This window comes from Orbicella franksi, chromosome 11 (assembly GCF_964199315.1).
Source record: "Orbicella franksi chromosome 11, jaOrbFran1.1, whole genome shotgun sequence".
NCBI classification, from domain to species: domain Eukaryota; kingdom Metazoa; phylum Cnidaria; class Anthozoa; order Scleractinia; family Merulinidae; genus Orbicella; species Orbicella franksi.
In genome coordinates this window covers 23,872,969-23,893,879 of record NC_138155.1, presented here as the reverse complement: position 1 = coordinate 23,893,879, position 20,911 = coordinate 23,872,969, and the positions used below count along the sequence as shown (strand labels likewise).

Here is a 20,911-nt window from a genome sequence, read left to right as displayed (position 1 = left end):
CGTGTACTTGTATATACACTCCAAGTTTCTCTAATGATATACAGGTCACCAACTGTACGACTCGTAAACCATTGTTTCACGACCAGTTCACCAACTGTACGACTCGTACGAGTCGTGCGAAAAGGAAAATGCCATTATACGGGTCGTATCAGTTCGTGTATATTGGACAACTCTCAACCCCATGAAATTGAGCAATACAAAAAAACTTTTTTTTTTCGCAAACTTTAAACAAAAACAAAAATAGCGCAAACACAATTTCCACCAAAAACGTATACTCTGTTAAAATGTCTTTTCACCCCCACCGCAGAGAGCAAGCTTAAGACGTGGTTCAGTCAGGAAAACATTCATTGAGTTTATGAACTACCATTCAAAATAAAGAATGGCATAAAAATAACAATGTTTCAATACAAGATTCTCACAACATTCTTATATTCCAACTAATGTTAGTCTCTTTAGAGTCAAAATACGTGATCATAATGTAAGCCCTCGATGTTTGACTGACAGGCTCCATCGATCACGTGTTTACACTGTTTTCTAATGTCATCCTTTTGGAGCGTATTTCAAAACTAGCGGGTTAGTAAAACTAAGGAACCCGTCACTTTATCAAATAGCGTGGCTGATACCGAATCCTGTGACTATGGAACACATATAGTCTGAATAATACGCAAATTATTGCAAAATAACTGCTTGCATGAAAACAAGTCTATTTTAGCAGCTTTCTAGCACTTCTAAAGAAAATAATATTATAACATAACTAAAGCAAAGCGCGCGCTCTGATTGGTTAATTTAGCGTTTACTATTTGCCCATGGGTGTACGTTGCTGACGTGTGTGCTAATGTTTACAAAGTAAATCTTTGGACAGACATTGTTTCCAAAGTAATGGCCGACGTTCTTCTGCCAGAAATGCGAAACTGTCTTCACAGTTGTCTGAGGATGAAACTTTATCGAGTTACTGGTGTGCAGTCGGTTTTCATGAATGAATTTTCGCGCACTTGTTTACCCTTGTCATGTAAGACTACACGAACATTTTTTTGTAGCTCAATAAAAAGACTTCTGTTGTGCCAATGTCTCAATGTTATGTTATAAAACAAATGGTAAACGCCATAGCGTGCACGATTGAGTTATGGATGCACTTGGGAGGTTTGCTAAGCACTCAAGAAGCTAGAGTCGCACTCGGCTATCGCCTCGTGCGACTCTTACGCTTCTTTCGTGCTTAGCAACCTCCCGCGTGCATCCATTTGTTAAATATACCGCGCGAAATTGCGATTGTAAACAAAATTACAATGTTTAATACAACATGGAAATATTTTGTAACTTTTTTGCTTTGTTTTTCTCCCTATTCCTGTAGTTTCGTTTTACCTTGCCTTTGTTAACTTATTAGTGTGCATATTTTTACTGAGCCGTAGCGTCTCCTTACGTAAAATAGTCAATATCTAGCTGAAAATTACAAACTTTAAATTGGATAGAGCGGTTTTCAATTGAGTGTCGTAAAACCAAAACTAAACCAATTACATACCAATTAGACTATTCAGCCAATATCAAACCGTAGTAAAACCAAAACCAAAACCAAAGTAATTGTCAAATTACTTTCGACACTCAAATGAAAACCGCTCTAAATATACACTATTTAATTACTGCGTACTTTGAACTGTAAATGTCAATGTCAAGTTAACTACTAATAAAATCTCAAAAAAAACCCAGTTCTTTTCGCAGCTAATTTTACCCACGGATGGTCACACTCTATGAACTACTGATACTCCTGAGTCCTACTGCAGTTAAGTACTAAGTTATTGCATTGAAAGATCAGTGTTATAGTAGTGACATACTAAGTGATGTCTTGAACACCACCAATATATTACACTTAAGGACCCTAAGGCGTTATAAATACAGTGCCGTAAAACCGTGATAATGCTAATAACATACAAGCTTAATTAGCTGGCTATAACCTTGGTATAGGACCATCCTACACTACTGTTGTAATGACAAACAAAACAAAGTCTTCGTCAACAACTTTGAGTTCACTCATTTTTTTCGCGTTAACACTTTTACAAGCATACAAATCATGATCAGTCTACTATAACATCAGTTAAAAAATAAAAAATACAAAAACTTTGTTCAAAAAATACAAATACACCAAAACCCTGGTAAAAAAAGGAATATACTAAACTAACCACAGTTTTAAAAAAATACAAATCCACTAACATATTCATTTAACATTTACAAATCTACGAAAACTCTAGGCTATGGGACTGGGTACAACCACCACTGTCTGGCCTTGTAATAACTCAGTCGGCAGAGCAAGACGAGCAACGGTGATTTAATTCAGAGACCCGCTTGTGTCAAGGAATTTTCCTTTGCTTCAAGTGCTATCGATCATCAGTTCCTTTCTAGAGCTAACGCTTACAAGGAATTACTTGGGCTTATTTTCCAGTACTTTAAATCACCCTTCAGTTATATATTCTTTAGCTTCCTGTGATATACAATTTGCCAGGACTCGTCAGTGTAAAATGGGGTTGACTAGCCCACACGACTCCTGCGGTTCGTGACATTTGCACATTTGCCATTCTCCGTTCGGTCACTCGACCTTTTTGTTGCTTCACTCGTGTTTATGAAGAGCACTTCACGGTCTTTCTACGGCTCAACTCTACTTAAAATTCCTCCTTCACATAAAGCGAGTGAAGCCATTGGCTAGCTGTTATAGCCAATAGAAACTAGACATTTTCGATCCGTCACAATGGTACACAACAGGAAAAGTTTGTGCCAAGCCGCAGAATGTCTTGCATTATCACATATGTGCGAGTTGCGCTAGCAACCTCAGACGTACAGAGTATTTTAGAACCGGCAACTGATGAGATCCACATGGAGGATCGAAACCATGGTCTTGCCTGAACTAAGCCGAACAATGGCATATAAAACACGCAAAACAGACTCGCGGGTAAACAACTACATTTGAATCATGTTGTGCCAGAACGACTAAAGGAGGAATAAACTTATACATCGAGCTCGAGAAACATAAGCTCGATCAAATAGCTGTACAATGAAGAAACATAAGAATGTCTCTAGAGAAAAGTATAGCCTTATCGAAGTGAGACTAGGGCGTCTCCGAAGAATACCGTACAAGGACAAATATGATATCCATGAAGAATCTACCTACTCTACTTGCAAAGAGCTCCAATCACAGCCGGACTCGGCAACGCAATATAGAATGCAACTAAGCAACATTTTCACGGTAAATTTCATATTTCGTCCCTCAAAAGCAAATAATTGGAGACCTAAAAACATCTCTTGCAATAGAAATGAACCTAAAAAATGCATGAGGTAAGGTAAAGGTAGGTAAAGTCTGCATGCGAGCCAAGTGGCCCATCAGGCCGGAGCTTATCCCGGTTTCTGTAGCATGAAGCGACTAGGAGTATTTCTACTCCCCCCTGGATGGGATGCTAGTCCATCGCAGGGTTACCTCCAGCATTAAGTTCGCCGGTACCCATTTATACACCTGGGTGGAGAGAGGCACTGTGAGAGTAAGGCGTCTTGCCCAAGAACACAACACAATGTCCCCGGCCAGGGCTCGAACCCGGACCGCTCGATCCGGAGACGAGCGCACTAACCATGAGGCCACCGCGCCTCCCCTAAAAACATCTCTTGCAATAGAAATGAGCCTAAAAAATGCATGAACACGTGGCAAATTACAGAGGTATCAAACTCGACGAAGCAACATGCAGATAACAGCGGAAATCATGCAGACCTATGACCTCTAAAAATTTCGCCATAGCACGGTCTTTATACGGCTCAAGTCTTCTTAAAATTCCTCCCTATAATACAACATGAAGTGCCCTTCATAAACACGAGTGAAGAAACAAAAACTTCGAGTGACCCGCCGAACAAAGAACGGCAAATGTACAAATGTCACGAACCGTAGGAGTCGCGTAGGCTAGTCAACGCCATTTTACAGTGAAAGGCATGTCGCTCAATCTTGCAGAATATACTCTTAGTTAAGCTCACTCAGCCTACAGCCTCGTCGGTGAAGTATCATACAATATTCCAGGTTATTTCACAGGATAATTGCTCAATACAAGATAACAGAAAAAATCAACCGGGTGCTATGAAATCAAGATACTGTCAACTATTACTTCATGATTCTACCAGCTAAATATGCTGATAACTTGTGATATGTTATAGGAATTTGAAATAAATGATATTGAAATCAATAAGGTTGACTGGGAAAATTCATATACTTAAATACTAGTTCCTCTACTCCCTCATCCTCGGAGACCTAAGCGCTACTAGTCGGGACGATGCGATATTTTCGGGCGAAAGTTTACTTCAAGAGCAGACAAGCCCCTGGCAACTTATTCTTACCGAACCAGTTCCAGAAGTGTTCGAATTTCGTCCCGTTAATTGGTCAGAAAAATATTTTTCTGGAAAAGGACATATCCTGAAATTATTGCTGCGCGAACTTTGAATATTCCATTCAAGTGAATAATAAGTTCGTTATTCTAATCCTCCTTGAGGAGCCAAAACAACTGTCAGAGCAACACTCTTAGTAACCTTAATATGTGAGTTCAAACTCTACACAAGTTACTAAAATTTCTCACTAATTTTATCACAACACTGAGCATATAAAAACTAACTGCTAATCTGCCGTCTTAAAAATAAAGGCAATATAAATATGAAGTAGAAGACTAACGTGCTCCCCTGCTGAGTAGATACTTCACAGCTTCAGTTTTACCATGAGCTGCTGCGATCATCAAGGGAGTAATACCTTGACTATCTTTTGAATTGATATCAAGACCACGTGACAGCATTGTTTCGATGATGGCGACATTACCACCAATGGAAGCGTTGTGCAGTGAGTTCCTTCCATACTGGCCTGTCAAAGACGTATCTGCTCCGTTGTCAAAAAGATAGCTTATGGCCTCCATCTTGCCAGTGTAAGCCGCGGTCATCAAGGGAGTGTCACCATAACTATCTCTTGAATTGATATCAAGACCACGTGACAGCATTGTCTCAATGATGACGACATTACCACCATAGGAGGCGTGGTGCAGTAAGTTCCTTTCATACTGGCCTTTCAAAGACGCATCTGCTCCTTTGTCTAAAAGATAGTTTACGGCCTCCATCTTGCCACACAAAGCCGCGATCATCAAGGGAGTGTCACCATAACTATCTCTTGAATTGATATCAAAACCACGTGACAGCATTGTCTCGATGATGACGACATTACCACCATAGGAGGCGTGGTGCAGTGAGTTCCTTCCATACTGGCCTTTCAAAGACGCATCTGCTCCTTTGTCTAAAAGATAGTTTACGGCCTCCATCTTGCCACACAAAGCCGCGATCATCAAGGGAGTGTCACCATAACTATCTCTTGAATTGATATCAAAACCACGTGACAGCATTGTCTCGATGATGACGACATTACCACCATAGGAGGCGTGGTGCAGTGAGTTCCTTCCATACTGGCCTTTCAAAGACGCATCTGCTCCTTTGTTTAAAAAATAGTTTACGGCCTCCATGTTGCCAGAGAAAGCCGCGGTCATCAAGGGAGTGTCACCATCACTATCTCTTGAATTGATATCAAAACCACGTAACAGCATTGTCTCGATGATGACGACATTACCACCATAGGAGGCGTGGTGCAGTAAGTTCCTTTCATACTGGCCTTTCAAAGACGCATCTGCTCCTTTGTCTGAAAGATAGTTTACGGCCTCCATCTTGCCACACAAAGCCGCGATCATCAAGGGAGTGTCACCATAACTATCTCTTGAATTGATATCAAAACCACGTGACAGCATTGTCTCGATGATGACGACATTACCACCATAGGAGGCGTGGTGCAGTGAGTTCCTTCCATACTGGCCTTTCAAAGACGCATCTGCTCCTTTGTTTAAAAGATAGTTTACGGCCTCCATCTTGCCAGAGAAAGCCGCGATCATCAAGGGAGTATTACCTTGGCTATCTTTTGAATTGATATCAAGACCACGTGACAGCATTGTCTCGATGATGGCGACATTACCACCACTGGAAGCCTTGTGCAGTGAGTTCCTTCCATACTGGCCTTTCAAAGACGCATCTGCTCCTTTGTTTAAAAGATAGTTTACGGCCTCCATCTTGCCAGAGAAAGCCGCGATCATCAAGGGAGTGTCACCATCACTATCTCTTGAATTGATATCAAGACCACGTGACAGCATTGTCTCGATGATGACGACATTACCACCCTGTGAAGCACTATGTAGTATGTTACTTCCATACTCGCCTTTGAAAGACGGATCTAGGTGGTAATTACAAAATATCAAATATTAGTACAATTTCCAGAGGTAAATATAAGAATTGGACATTCTGATTGGTCGAAAAGCTCATCACATGACGCTATATTCACCCCGCTAGAGCTTGGTTTACGAAAGCTAAAGTAGCTTAAAGCAGTAAAACTGATGAAGCAAGAGCTCGAAAGAACATAGGGAAGTAAATTTAAAAATTGTGCCGGATATCGGGAATATCGTAACAAAACACTTGAACAAATTTCCTACGGCTGATTCATTTTTCACTGACGACTTCAGTCTTCTCAAGTTAGAGAACATCCAACCTTTTCCTCGACATCCAATCTCTCTTCATAAATTAACAATCGGTGTTAGAGAATAAAGGGAAATCCTTCAGTTCAAAAGATGCTAATCAGAGTATCAAACAAGACCACGATCTACTCGCCAAGAATGGTATAAGGAAGGGTTCGGTAGAGTGACAGCATCATTGCGTTACAGGGTAGGACGCAATCACAAAGCTGATTCATCAGTCAAATCACCAATAAAATTATCAGTGAAGTGTACTACAGTGTAACAAAGACTATCGGTCACATGCCATGAAAGATGGCCTAGAAAACTAGCAACTAGTAATGGACAAGTACACTGAAATAATGCATCAACAGGGATAGACGAAGGTGGAAGTAACAAAATGCTTTTTTTTTGTTCAAGAGAAAAGGGAAATTTTGGGGGCCTCCCCAGGGTCCCCCAGCTGGACTCAGGTTACAGACCCAAGTTAGAGCAATCTCCATGAAATAATTTAAGCTAGGAACGTCATTGTTATGGATAGTGAGACCATGAAAGATTGCCTTATAAAATCAATATGCAAAATATTTGACACTGGTTTAAAAGTAAACAAGAGTCATATGAACTTCAGTTTACGATGTACCATGTACAACAACTACTCTTTGTTGTGAACAGACTTTGGAATTTCCTGGCTATAAATTGGAAGTAACTGCGAATTTTTAATGAGCAAATTGCCTTGGACATAGAATGGTGGAAGGAAATGCTAAAGAATATTGAACAATTTATGATAAATACATTATATATGAATTGGCTTACCTAATGCTTAGAGATGGCCTTACACGATGTGATTATTGCTAAAGCCAGAATAAATAATGTATATTAAAGGTCCAAAAAGTTTGTCCAGCATCTAATATGAGAGAATTCAGCTACTTCTAGTTTTTCTGTGGTAATGAATATTTGAATGAATATTTCAAAATAGTTCAAAACAATTGGGAATCTATAAGATCATACAATGTAGGAAATTCTCAATGAGGTCAAAATTATACACCAGCTCTACCATGTGTCCTTCTATGTTACACCCTGTGCCAGAAAATAGAACAAGAAGCCACATAATGCACAATTTCAGTGCGGTGGAAATCACCAAATATTTAATTACGACTGATGAACAATATCATGTACTCTGTTTAAGGTTACTTCCCACCTTCAGAGGCCAAAAAAATCGTTTTTTCTTTTATTTGACAAAATTTAAGTTCGTCATTTTATCTAGTGTTTCCAAAAGAAAAACATTAAAAATCTCAAAAAGCGGCCGAGTTATTTAGAAAAAACGTATTTTCAAATAAAGTTAATAAACTAGGAAGGTGTCACAATCTTGCCAACGGGCGAGAACCCTGGGGAAATTTTCGCGGCAAACGCTCATCGTTCGTATTTCATGTCATTTGCATATTTTTATTTACATCACGCACTTGACAAAAATTTCCACGTGGAAGCCCTTTACGCTAACTCCTATGGAAAAATCAAAAGCAGAAAAAAGGCCTTGGGTAAAGAAAACGAAAAAAACCGGCCCAAAGAAGAAAGAAAAAGTTCCATATTGTCAAGGAAAGAAAAAAAAAAACTTGCTGAAAGCGACAAAGGCCCTTGGTTGGGCCAGACGCCTTCGACAATCTCGGCGTCTGCTGAAGATCCGGAGAATTCGAATATCCTTGGAGTAAGTAGCTTAAAAATCAAAGTTAACGTCAGTGCAGGCTGCGAACAAGATTCTTCGTTGGAATCTGGCGGAAGTGATGAAGAAAATGAAACCTACCCAAGGGAACTCCTTTCAGCAATAAGGGTATTTCTTAAGCTGTCCGTCGATTCCTTAACGTCTTGTTTTTCAGCGGCACATTTTCCGCCTTTAACCTTTTTGGCACGGGTTTTGCCTTTGCCTTTGCCCATTATATAACGTCGCCGTCCTGAATTGAACTCCACTGAGCGAGATGAAAAAAAACATGTTGCAATGCGATGCTTTTCCCGGGAAATCTTGATCTATTGTCATAGGCACTAGGAGGTCCTGTTGTTCCATTGGTTTGCGGTTTTATTAGGCGTGATAATCTCCGGGCGTGGCGCGAGTTGTTTACGAACCTTTACAAGCTAAAATCTCGCATTTGATTTTTGGGGGAATACATCCACTTTGAGCGAATTTATAGGGTATGCAGATTTGACGGATTTTCGTGAAACTTTGCCAGAACATTCCAGAGATAATGACAAACCAAAGTGTGTCGGGAAATTTGGATATTTAACACATTTTTCCCGTGGCGTCCATTTACGCAACACGTCTCGCATATTTTTAGCTACTCCAACTTTAGAAGTGGATATCTAGACAACCAATCAGAATATCGAAAAAGCCCGACACACTTTCGTTGATTGATGCCTTGTGAATAAGACTGTGCAGCCATTTTTCTCGTACTGCGGAATCCGATACCCGATAAATTCAATAGAAGAAGCCTCGGTCGTTTCACGCCTTACCGCCTCCTGACACTTCCTGAAAGAAAACATTGCTGAAATTGTATTTTTTTCTTAAAGTACATTTATTAAGCTTTCTTATGATATATAGTTTGTTAGGGTTTTATTGAAACTGGCGCGCGTACGATTTTTTTCCCGAAGGGCACCTGCGAAGGTGGGAAGTAACCTTAAAGTCACTACCAAATGACAGATAAACATCAGATAACTTTTTTTTCTGCCAGTTTACAACCAAATAGCTTACTATCCAGGGTTGATTAACAACTGTACACAACCTTAGTGGAGTTACACCCTCAAATATATGCCATCCATTTATTCTCCTAATAGCCATTTAAACTTGTATTCTTACATTTGCAGCTCTGGTTCATGGTTGGAAAACAGTCTTCCTTAAAAAACTGGTATTAAAATTATAGTCAGTTCTGATTTACTTGGTTGCATAGAAGGGATGAAGATTATAACCTTCCTGCTTGCCAGTACAAGCTGTCTAGCAAATCTACGACATTAAGGAAAATTCCTACAAGGCCTTAAAATGTGTTGTCAGACTTTAATTCAGAGTAAAGTTCACTTTTGGGTGTCCAGGTCTTGGGTGTCTGACCTTTTGTCTCTCTGCCGTCTATTCTGCACCTTATGTTTTCAAAGTCAGCCTAAAAAAACTTCAGGTAAATAATTAATGGCCTGGCTCCCCAACATCAAGTACAGGAAATTGGCCCATGCAATAATTTATCTGACACCGCTAGTTCTTAAACATTAAACCTAAAAGCCAGATCTTGCTGAAATATTAAGCGAGTAAAAAATATTCAAAATTCATCAATGGCTGTATTTAAATCACTAATGTTCTTCCACATTCAACATTGTTTTTGGGAAACGTTTTTTGTTTACCTCAGAGGCGTGAAAACTGATTAATTCCTAAGTTGATTGAAGCTGATGGGTATTCATATGGCAGACTCAGACGCATCACATATTTCGCTCTACAAAGAGATTCCTCATCAACTTTTGCCCAAGGGAAAGCCGAGGGTACGGCTTCCAGTTTCAAAAAGTGTACTCAGTTTAAAATCACTTGGCAAGAAGTGCTCGGAACAACAAAATTATTTCCTACCGAGGTAAAATAGACATCTCCCCTTTGCATAAGTATTTTCCACTTTTTTCTTCTTTGTTTATCTGGCTAGCTTGTCCGAAGGAAACTCAGTCGTGGAAATGATAAATCAGGTCGGTTTTTGCTTCGATTATTAGAGTTTGCAGCCGCACAACACTTGTGTCCAACTCTTTTCCTTTTCTTTACCACATTTGCTCCAGACAAGTAGCTCTAACCTACATACATTCGAATTTTTTCGTTCTTCCCCAGCATTTCGTCCGCCATTTTGAAAGCTCGAGGGCTATTAATCCTCGCTTACGTGCAACTCCCGATTTTTTCTGGAATCGGTGTATTGATTAACAATCGATGTACATGTAAACTACGGCTGCATACGTGTATGCACAGGAACAATTGCGTCTGTGCTTTTACGTTTTAGTCTGTTATTTTGTAGTCCTTGATATTCACCTCTGCAAATTATACTAAAACATTCAACAATGTTCTCTTAATTCGCCTTTGGTGAATAATTGTTAAATATCACAAATATATCTCTGTTAAAAATTCATACCTCACTTGTACATAATTTGTATAGAAAACCCGAACCTCACCATCGAACACAATCGAACTTAATCCACGGATTAAGTTCGATGAAGTTCAGTTTACGAAATATATAATTCAAACGACTTGAGTGCAGTCAATCAGCTCTCAATAGTTTGAGTAGTGACTTCAGGTTGAATTGGTTCGCAATCAAAACAGTCGCTTTAACTCTCACAGAATGACTTCTTGATACTCTCAACTTTAGTTTGTTGTCAAGTAAATCCATCTTTCATGACTAAATTTGAGTTCGACCGTACAGAAATCAGTTGTGCTTAAATTTTCACAGATGGCATGCCGAAAAATAGTTGTTATGCGTGCAAGAATGAAAAGGCGTGTAAAAACCATGCCAAGCCTAAATCAAGGTATGATTATGTGATATATGCACGTTTAAAATTTTCAATAAACAAGTCCACCACTTTTGCATGAGGATTTGTTTAGTACCCGAAAACGCTCCTCGGACTCCTCCTAATGTGTAGCCTCGATTACCAGTTGCTGTTCGGGAAAGGAGCCCGGGCTCTTCCCCCTTGGGGAGGACCCTCGGGGACCAGACCCGAGAGAATGGCGGAAATCGAGATTAGGCGTAATGAGACATGATGACTAAGCTAAAATATGGTTCACCACAGAAAAACACCTATTGCTGACCCCCCCTTATGTCAACAAATCTCACTAGCTTCACGCTTCTACATTAATTTCTATTTTTCAGGGGCGTAAAAGGTGGCGTTCTGAACATGTGCATGCAAGGTATCATTGAATCTCTCCTCTTGCACCAGGGTTCAGTAGAGAGTAGACATCAACAGAGAGTTCAGGTACTAGACTAGCGAAAGGATGAATATATTGTAAACTGACTATAGAAATCAGCCAATGATCATGCAAGAAATTTGACAGTTACGGGAAAAATAAAAGTAGAAAATGCCTTAAGTATGTAACTGTATTAAGTGACATTACACTGCACTGTAATGATTTATTTAGCATATTGTTCCTAAGAGCAAGTTAAGTTCAAATTTAGGGACAACATTATTGTAGTTTGCCATTCATGTAGACTACTGCTATCTACTGCCTATGAAAAGGAAACGATCGCCAGGACAATTTTGTGCTTATTCCCAACAACTGTACTTAGTGTGCATTTCATTTTTGATTGACCTCATTCCGGAATAAAAGTAAAGGAATTACGCCGTGTCTCTTCGTCTGTTTGATTCAGCTACATGTATGATCCCAATTCTGGTATAAACGGAATGTATTCCAAACATCTGGGTATACAGCGGGTGCCCCATATGGTGCATGACATCTGTAATCGTTATCCGGTGTTCAGACATTTCTTTCCTCTGTTACTCTATGGGGACAGAAGTGGTTTTTCATCTGTGTTCTGTATAAGATTTGTGGTCAATTTCTACTTGGTTTTTGTACTCTTTTCTTTGTGGCCATTTCACATTTTATTATACCAGCGCTGACCTTTTCTAAATTTAAGATTAGCATTGTATAAATGAAGGGTATAAACATGCTTTGCACAAATCAGTGGCGGATCCAGACCTTGAGCAAGAGGAGGGGGTGGGATGAGGGCTTTTTTCCAAAACACACACACAATTCTGTAAAGTATGAAAATGTCAAATAACCCTGCCAAATATGAAGTACTAATTAAACAATACTTGCGCTCAATCCTGGACATAAGTGCACTGCATATGACGTCCACTCACCTTCACCAGCTACTTGGAAGTTTTCTCAATCTACTTCTAATTTACGGAAGAATCTTACTATTCCAGCATTTTGCTCAGGAGAGCTGAATATTGAAACAATCCGGAATAATGATGAAACTGCCTCTTCAAATTGCAGCCTTTTGTAAAACAACAAATAAAAATGGTGGCTGCTTCATTTGATAAAAAGGACGCAATATTCTTTTGGAATTATCCAGATCAGGATCAATGATTCAAGACAGGGTTCACTCAAAAAATTGCTCCCTTTTCAAGGACCAAGTATTGTTTTTGTCCCAGAGTCTAGTCTTAAGGACACATTTGGCAGGTTTTCATAGAGTGACACAACATGATAATGGTTTTCATTCAAGCTTTACACAATGATACCTTTGTGGATATCTCTGTGGAGTCAAAAACTCGGCATGTTGTGTATGTCAACCATCGACCGGAAACCTTGCATCATATTCCTTCCGCACTAGCGAATCACAGGTAACTCTTTTAGCTAAGCCAAGAATACCTAAAATTGATGAAACAAGACTACGCTCTGGATATTAGAAAGAAGTTTCAGTTCATGCGTTTAGAAAATTTCAATACCAATGATTTTGAGAAAAAATCTTTTTTATAAAAAAGGCAATTTTTAAATTATACTTATAACTGTAGTTAAAAGGAAATTCATAGTTGTTTCGCAATGTCTGTAATAAGATTTGCTCTACGGAATTCAGAATTTTCCTGATGATGTAAACGTCTGCGTCCTCTTTTGGGTCAAAATACTATTTCGAATGTACCTGACGTGTCGATACGATTTTAGAGTGTGTTCAATGCTCCGTTTGGAACGATCTGCCTTAATTTTTTTATGGAAAAACAAACAGTCAAAAGACATTTTATTTTTCAGTAAGACACGGTTCTATTTTCATTCGCCCTTCATTTTCTCGCTCTTCTTGTCTTAATAGTGCATGTAAAAGTTAATGTTCAACGCATGACAGTAATTTTGCTATAGAAGGCTAGGTCATCCAATTTTGTGCACGTTTGGCCTGTGATAGGTTTTTCTCGTACGATGCAAACTTAAAAGCAAGAATGAAATATTTCCCAACAAACAAAGCAATAAAACTTGTTCGATGTCTGTCCAAAGTTTTTTTTAGGTTAAGCATTCCCATACTTCTCTGCATCTTGCTTCACTGCGTCAAAAACACAACTCAGCGGTTTTTCACAAAACGGTTTGACAGAGCATGACCTAGTGCTGATTTAACATGTCCTAACGCCGTTATAAAGATCCAACAACGGCCAAAGAGTGTTACTCGGAGAACGCCCAGCTCGTATCAAGTGTTCAAACAGAAGCTGGTTTACGTTCGCCAATAGAATGACCCCTGTGATGTCGCTTCATAGTTTTCAAGTCATGCTTTTCGGTGTCTGGGGCGTATCTAGGGGGGTTCGGGGGGCTCGATCGAGCCCCCTAAAGTAAGAAACAATAGGCCTTGTAACACGCTGACTTGGTCTCAGAATGCCGGAAATTCCATTTCCGGGGACCTCAATTTTAGACATTTTGCGGGGGAGGATTCCCCACCCATCGACCCCTCTACAGGGGACCGCCTTCGACGGTCCGTATCTCGAGTCCCTTTCTCTAAAATCATGTATCTACGTCAGGGTATACAGTCACTTCCGGCCTTTACCTGCTTGTCTACTGCTGATGGGTGCAGGATAAGACACCACCCCTTCCTTTTCTTCGTGAGTCTCGGAGATTTCCAAAGGAACATCCGGGGAATTCAATCTTTTCGCAAATTCCTCCGGCAGTTCCATTTCCCACTCGACTCCCAAGCCCTTGGGGACAACGGACATAGCTTGGTGAGTAAGTTTGAGTTCCTCGGGTGAATCCAATTCCTCTTCCAGCAAAGCAACGGTCTTTTCCGGGCTTTCAAGGGCACTGAAAGAAAGAATGCAGAAAAACGCCGTTAATCCGTCAACTTAGCGTTTTCGTCGGGCCAAAATGTAAATGTAACAATAAGGAAGTCGTAACTTTAAGATTAAATCGCCCATGTCAGCAGCACGAATAGCAGTAAGTGTTTGGAAGTAAATTGTGTGTGTATAACTAAGCCAGACAATTCTGACACGAATAATAAGAGAAACACGTGCCGAGCAATGTGAACACAAGAACCTCACAGACCAAGATGACGAAAGCACACTTGACTGTATGCAATGGAAAGTGAAACTCTCGCCTAATAATACCTGATCGACAACGACAAAGTAAGTTATCAAACATTTCCTTGTCTGCTGATAACCATCAACAGATAGAGGTAATCTAAGCACTTTCCTATCAACACCAACTACTATTAGTTGTTTATTTAGTTTTCTAAATAATATTAGCCGAGCATTGCTAAATCATGATTATAATTATCACGATAACTGTATAAATTTTTTTTCTAGTGACATTGAAAAATAACAAAAAACAAAAACAAAAAAACCCAACCCTAAAACGCAGAACAACCAATTATAAGACAACAAGTGTATCAGCACAGTGGAGCTATTTTTGTTACTGATCTTTGGTTTGAGTTGGTTAAATTATGTTGGGGCATTTGGTCAGAGGCTACTCTACATCAGAGCTGATGAATACATAATGAGTATGTGTAGCAGTTATTTTAAGAATTAATGGACCTGATAAGGGGGCATAACTGATCCAGCTACCCAACATTGGCCCTTTATTTAAAACCATTGCACCCCATGGAAACCTGTAATGGAGCGTTATCTGGTGGATTTCTCTGTAATTTAGTAAGTAAAGAAATTTATGTCATACACAATGCAATGCTTTGTAAAGTGTAATGCTGATATTTATCAATCAGATAACTTGCAGTTTAGAAAAGTTGCGATATTTTGTCACTGTCAGCAATGAAATATCCACATCAGAAATAAATTGTTTTGAATACAGTAACTGATATAAATAATGTGCATGAAAATGAACTGCTATCTGTCCGTAATAGTCTCGCATGCATAGATGTCCGCCATTTGGAGTGTATTTTTTTCCAGTTTTTCACCCCACTTTAGAAATTCACGTACATGTTCAATATTACCTCTACAGTAAAACAATTAGGACGTATTGAAACTAAGATTCTTGCTACTTGTGGTTGTTTGCATTAGCGTTTCAACATGCTTAGGTATTCTCTCATTTCCTTACGTTTCCTTTGTCTCGTCTTTGCATGCCATTTTTGCCAGCAAATTTGTCATTTTCTTCAATGTATCAGTGGTGTTCTTGTGTTGTGGGCCTAGCAATTCTTGCTGGATTTTAAGCGCCTTGTTAAGCTCGTCCAAAGCCAAGTGGAAATTTCCCTGAATGACTAAAACATCGCTAAGAAAGACGTGCGAGCGAGCAGTATCCTGATGAAATCCCAACAACCTCCCTCTCAACTCGAGAGCTTGTCGAAAGAACATTTCCGCCAGCTCAGCGTACCCTTGTTCGGAGTTTTCAATCGCGAGGGACTTGTACGAGTCAGCAATGTAATGCAAGATGGAGGCGGTCCAAGGGTGGTTACCAAGCTCCTCCATGTAAACTGGCAGAGTGCTTGTTTTCCAGATTTCGATTGCCGTTTGATGGTCACCACAAAGTCGATAGCTGTCTGAAAGAATTGTAAAGATAATTGTTTAGAACGCAACGTAGCACAAACCTAACCAATCAGTCATTTCGTCTTGCTACGTTCTCCAAGGTGGATATCATCGTAACACCTCATCAGTTAATTTAGGCATATTCTATACTATACACTATGCTATGTACTTTATACCAAGAGAGGATGGAGGGTAAGAGAGCTCAGTAATCCTGGGTATAGACTTTATTTGGGAGGTAATCCCTCTCAAGTTAATTTTAGGTCACTCCCGGTTTTGGAAGTCCCAAAGGGACTGGTAATAGCCAATCCTGTGACACGCGTTATCATCATACACGAAAACGTCGACGCACCGCGCATTCTAACATTATCCCAGGAAGAACTGGGTACCCTGTCAAAAAAATAAGTTGCGAGGGCTTACCTCAGGAATAAAGCTTATTTGTTGGATGAACTCTCTTTACTCAGCTTCACTCTCGTAACCAGTCGTTCACGCGTGATAGATACTTGAGTGTGTACTTGAGTGATAAATACTTGGGTGTGTACAACTGTTTTCGTCATTGTCGGGTGTGTAGTGTGTGCGCGTTGGTTCCTGCGCTCAATAATTATGTGCGCCTCGTTTAGGAGTGTGTTTTTGGGACCGGCATTTTGAATGTTGTGGTTTGATAGGAGATATGCTACAGATCGAATTAGAGAAGTAGTTTTCTTAAATTAAAAACGTACTTCACAACGTGGACAGGCATCAACGATCCGTCAGGTGAACAATCGCGGGACTTGAGCGGACAGAAACATTTGTGTGCGTTTACAAATGAAAACATCTGGGTGAGGATATAGTCTTATCAAAGCACATGCAACGTGTAGTGCTCAAATGGTAAGTTGTGCGCCTTTAAAACTATCCGTTCAACATCAGTTACTAAGCAATGTTTCACTCACTTCCCAGGTCACAGTTGCCAGCGGCGGTATACAAAGAATCTCCCAGACCATCTCTCATTTTGATGCCCTCTTTGATTAAATCAAGGCCTTTCTCTACATCGCCCTGCAAGAAATAAAGAAATAACTATAAATGAACAGTACAGAAACAGAGCATTCATTTCCTCAATCCCCGCACTTCGCTCGGTTCCCGATCTGAGACATACTTGTGACGTGACCACTGCATGGTGTCATTGTGTCCTTTGTCATATGCAAAGTCCTGTTTCGCAGGTCTTGTAATAATATGACGAAATAAATGTTTTCTTTACCATTTTTGTAACTAGGCTTCTCCCCTGCCCCACTCCCCACAAAAACAAAAGAAACTGTTACCTGAAGAACATGACACAACCCAAGCTTACTGATGGTGTGCGCATACGTCTGACACTTCTGACTCTCCTTTGGTAAAGTCTCTCTGATGTTATGCGCTTCCTGAAAGACCTCTAAAGTTACCCGGCTACGCTCTGGGGCGTCATTGCTGTGAGCTACGTCACAAAGAAGAAGGAACCCAAGAGAATTCAAACTCTCCGCGTGCCTCCTCCTATCACCGGAAGTCTTTGCGATGTCACAGCACTTCCGGTACAGTTTAGCACACTCGTTGGGAGGTGATAATACTTTAGCTACGAAATCTAGCACTTCGGTGCTGTTAACCACGTCTAAGGCTAATACTTTCTGATCAGGATCATTTGCATCTTCGAAACAGTTCTTTAGTGCTTCTAAGATATTCACTTTCTGATCTCTCAATGTCTGGATGGCAATCAGTGCTGAATTCTTAGTGATAAATGTCTTACTTAAGCTTTTAAGAAGGTCTAGATAATGCAGGTTAAACTTTCGCTGAGCATTGCACCCTACGTGAACCATGTGCAAACTTTCTCTCTCTGTTCTGCAATAAGCCTGGAGCAAAGGATGAAGACCGAGCTTTTGATCGTTCATCTCTTGAAGGAGGGTGCTCTTCAACATCTCCGTCTTCACCATCTCTAGCTGCAGCTGATCTTTAAAAAGAAACTCAATGTCCTTGGGAGAAAAAGTCGATGGGAAAACAGAAAGAACGACAAGATTTGTTATCAAGTCTTTTGAAAACGTATTGACGAATCTACCCAGTCCATCATAAATCTCTTTTGCATTGGATTTCAGGAGTCGTATGGGGTTGTCTCTAAGTTCTTGAATTAAGACCTCGGGGTTGAAGTCGTTTTTGAGCAGGCAGGCACAGTTGACGAGAAGCAACGGTATTCCACCGCAAAGCTTTCCAAGGTCTTCTACTTGCTCTTCAATACAGTTGACATCTAATCTCCGAAGTAGTTCAGCAGACAAGTTGGCGTCCAAAGGCCCAAGTTGAACTTTATGTACACCAGCTGAAGCAAAGCCTACATCTTGGCGAGTGGTGATTATCAACTGAGCTTTGGGCGCGAACTTCACCAGCCATTCAGCAAAGTCATCGAACTCCTTTCCCTGCACGTCTTCTGTGTTGTCAAGCACAATGACAGTGTCTTCTTCAAGTTCCAATAGTTTGCGCTTCGCCTGCGATATCAAATCGACGTTCGTCGACCAGGAGCGATTACTCAAACGATCAAGGATTTCGCCGCAGATATCCGTGAGCTTATTCAGCCTCTCAACAAATATGACGGACAAAGTGGGTTCTCGAATCTTTAATGAGTGGCTTACACTAACGGCAACTTGTGTCTTGCCCATTCCCGGCGGAGAAATAATTACGATCATGTGGAATCGATCTGTTCGGAGTTTCGTTATTATTTTCTCCACTTCTTCTTTCCTCCCGATAAAGTTTGTCGTCAGACAGGGCAGAGTTTGCGGTTTACCCGGTCCAGGTGAAGATGGTGATCCTGGTATGACTGAAAAGAAAAACAAAACAAACAGGCTGTGATATATGTAAGGCTTAAGAGAGTCTGTTCCAGTCGCCTCAGCCCCCCCTCGGTTTTCTCTCACTCGCCCACTTTTCTCCCTAACTACCGAGAGCCTGGAACAGGCTAGGTGTTGATCTTGCCACCTGTAACCCATGTGGGTGTGTGCCGCCACAAAAGGCATGGCAGGTTTTGTGTTGCTACTAATATTCATTTTGGTCTGAAAGAAGGTATGATTTAACGTTTGTAAGGAAACAATCAGAGCGTATTTAAACAAACGTATTGATCTCTTTTCATTGGGTCTTTCATCCTCATGAGAAAATACATTTTGAGAAAGAAGTAGGGCAGAATAATTTCTGCGTTTGTGAAACCAATACCGTAAGTTGGGCGAGACCTGCTTACTACTGAGCGCGTTTCTTGGTGGGTTTCTTTGGGAAAATTCAAGATTGGATTCTTAAATCCAACCGATGAATCCTTGCCCAGAGAGGATTCTTCGGTTCCAGAATAATCTTGGATATATTTGTTTAGTAAAGAAAAAAGCAAAATTCATTTTTGGATTTCAGAATACAATCTTGGATGTTCCCCCCCCCCCCCCCCCCCCCACCACAAAAAAAAAACCACACCCTTTTTCTGGTGCGTTGCTTTGGGAAATCCAACGCTTTCCCCTGGCATACATTTGTTTGTAAAAACTGATAAATATTCATGAGTTTTTAACAGATTCTACTCAAGCTAAATTTGGCATGAGAAATCGGGTGCTGAGACATTTGTTTTGTTTGCATGAAAAATTCGGAAAAGCGGGACATCAGTAAAAAGATCCATAATTTGCTAAAAGCTTTCCTTGCGAGCAGAGGTCTGTACAGGCGCGCAAATGATCCCCGTACCGCAAATGATCTGTATCTAAAAACGGAGAAGTGTATGCGCCTGAAACTTCTTGTATGAAGGGAACTTCTCTTCATATTCAGCTTCAAAACAGCTCTGTAATCGTAAGGTTCGAGATTTTGCTATGGCTTTATGGGCCCGAAAAGTTTCCGGGGCTTTCGAGAAACGGGCCCCTGGACCGGAAATGGTCGCCTCGCCATAAAATTTGGAAATGTGAAGACTCAGGAATTTGGACAATGGATTTAAAATTTGTGCAATCGCTTTGTTTATTACTGTTAAACTCAGAAAACCGTGAACATTTGGATTTGATTACTAAAGGTTAATTTGGTACTGAACCAATCACAATAAAGTTCAGGACACGTGAGAAAACCTCAAAACCACAACCAATAGGCCACGTTCGAAATTTGGAGACAACTGAGAATTCCCAAATGGATTGATTACATTTTTACTACGGTCACTAGCACGAAGGAATCTTAGGCACTTTCTTGGGAGCCCGTGGCTATCTAAGACGCGAGTACAAGAAGTATACAGGGAAAAATTCCAAGTGGTTAATTACACGCACCTTCGAAGATTCATCTTTCTTTTAGCAGTGCGTTTCCTACACGAAAAAGATACTTGTCTTTTCTCCACCTAGGATAATTAAGAATGTATGTATCCATTCATAGACTTTTCATGGAGTCCACGCCATTCGTAACTTTTTGCGGTGGAATCAGTTCTGGTCACTGGATCATTTCCGGTCCGGGGATCATTTGCGGTTCGGGGATCATTTACGGGCTTGTACAGGTCTCCTCGATCTTCATGCTTGTAGTGTCCCGTATATTCCTTGTGACTGTTTTATTATTATGGGATATGTTGTAGCGAGCATGTGGTCTCGAGATGTCAAACGATTAAAAACATGTTGTCGTTATGAACCGACTTGTTTAGTGTATTAGGACGAAGACACCACAATGTTCAACAGGAAAAGTAGAACCGACTAGCAGAGGTTCCTTCCTCTTCCCGACTTTTACGGGAAGATCGAAGGGACCTCTGCTCGCAGGGTACTAAAAGCTAAACGTTTTTAAAATGCATTGTGATTTACACACGTATTTTAAGTTGGAAGGTGTCACTATTGAAAAATCCAGTCGGGCCACTTTAAGTTATTCGACCACTGCAACCGTCCGTCAGGTGAAAGATTTCCTTTCTACCAACTGACAAAGATGATATGTATAGTATCAAATTTCAGATTTCGGAAACTTTCCACGGTGAT

At 40.4% G+C, this 20,911-nt stretch overlaps 2 protein-coding genes across 25 annotated transcripts in view; both read right to left on the bottom strand.

The window, feature by feature from the left end:
* Window positions 1-1,250: 1,250 nt before the first annotated feature.
* The window catches only part of LOC145460421 (uncharacterized), an 83,070-nt gene continuing 63,409 nt past the window's right edge, over window positions 1,251-20,911 (bottom strand). For all 24 annotated transcript variants that reach the window (XM_081445207.1, XM_081445218.1, XM_081445223.1 and 21 more), the window contains one exon: window positions 1,251-6,268. In XM_081445207.1, the coding sequence (XP_081301333.1) occupies window positions 4,680-6,268 (1,589 nt within the window). In that variant the 3' untranslated portion in view covers window positions 1,251-4,679. The remainder of the gene's footprint in view (window positions 6,269-20,911) is intronic.
* Window positions 13,679-19,000, bottom strand: LOC145503363 (uncharacterized). Its single transcript, XM_081482827.1, has 4 exons — window positions 17,264-19,000; window positions 16,898-17,000; window positions 15,547-15,985; window positions 13,679-14,301 (listed from the first exon to the last, which is right to left on the bottom strand). The coding sequence occupies exons 1-4, from the start codon at window positions 18,998-19,000 to the stop codon at window positions 14,034-14,036; spliced, it is 2,547 nt and encodes an 848-aa protein (XP_081338953.1). The 3' UTR covers window positions 13,679-14,033.

What these genes read in the sequence shown, in the direction of transcription:
- LOC145503363 (XM_081482827.1), bottom strand. Translation starts at nt 19,000, where the DNA reads ATGAATATTAGTAGCAACACAAAACCTGCCATGCCTTTTGTGGCGGCA. An exon ending in GGTTGTGTCATGTTCTTCAG is followed by an intron (nt 17,001 to 17,263) that starts GTAACAGTTTCT and finishes TATTTCTTGCAG; the next exon opens with GGCGATGTAGAGAAAGGCCT. An exon ending in TGGCAACTGTGACCTGGGAA is followed by an intron (nt 15,986 to 16,897) that starts GTGAGTGAAACA and finishes CAATTCTTTCAG; the next exon opens with ACAGCTATCGACTTTGTGGT.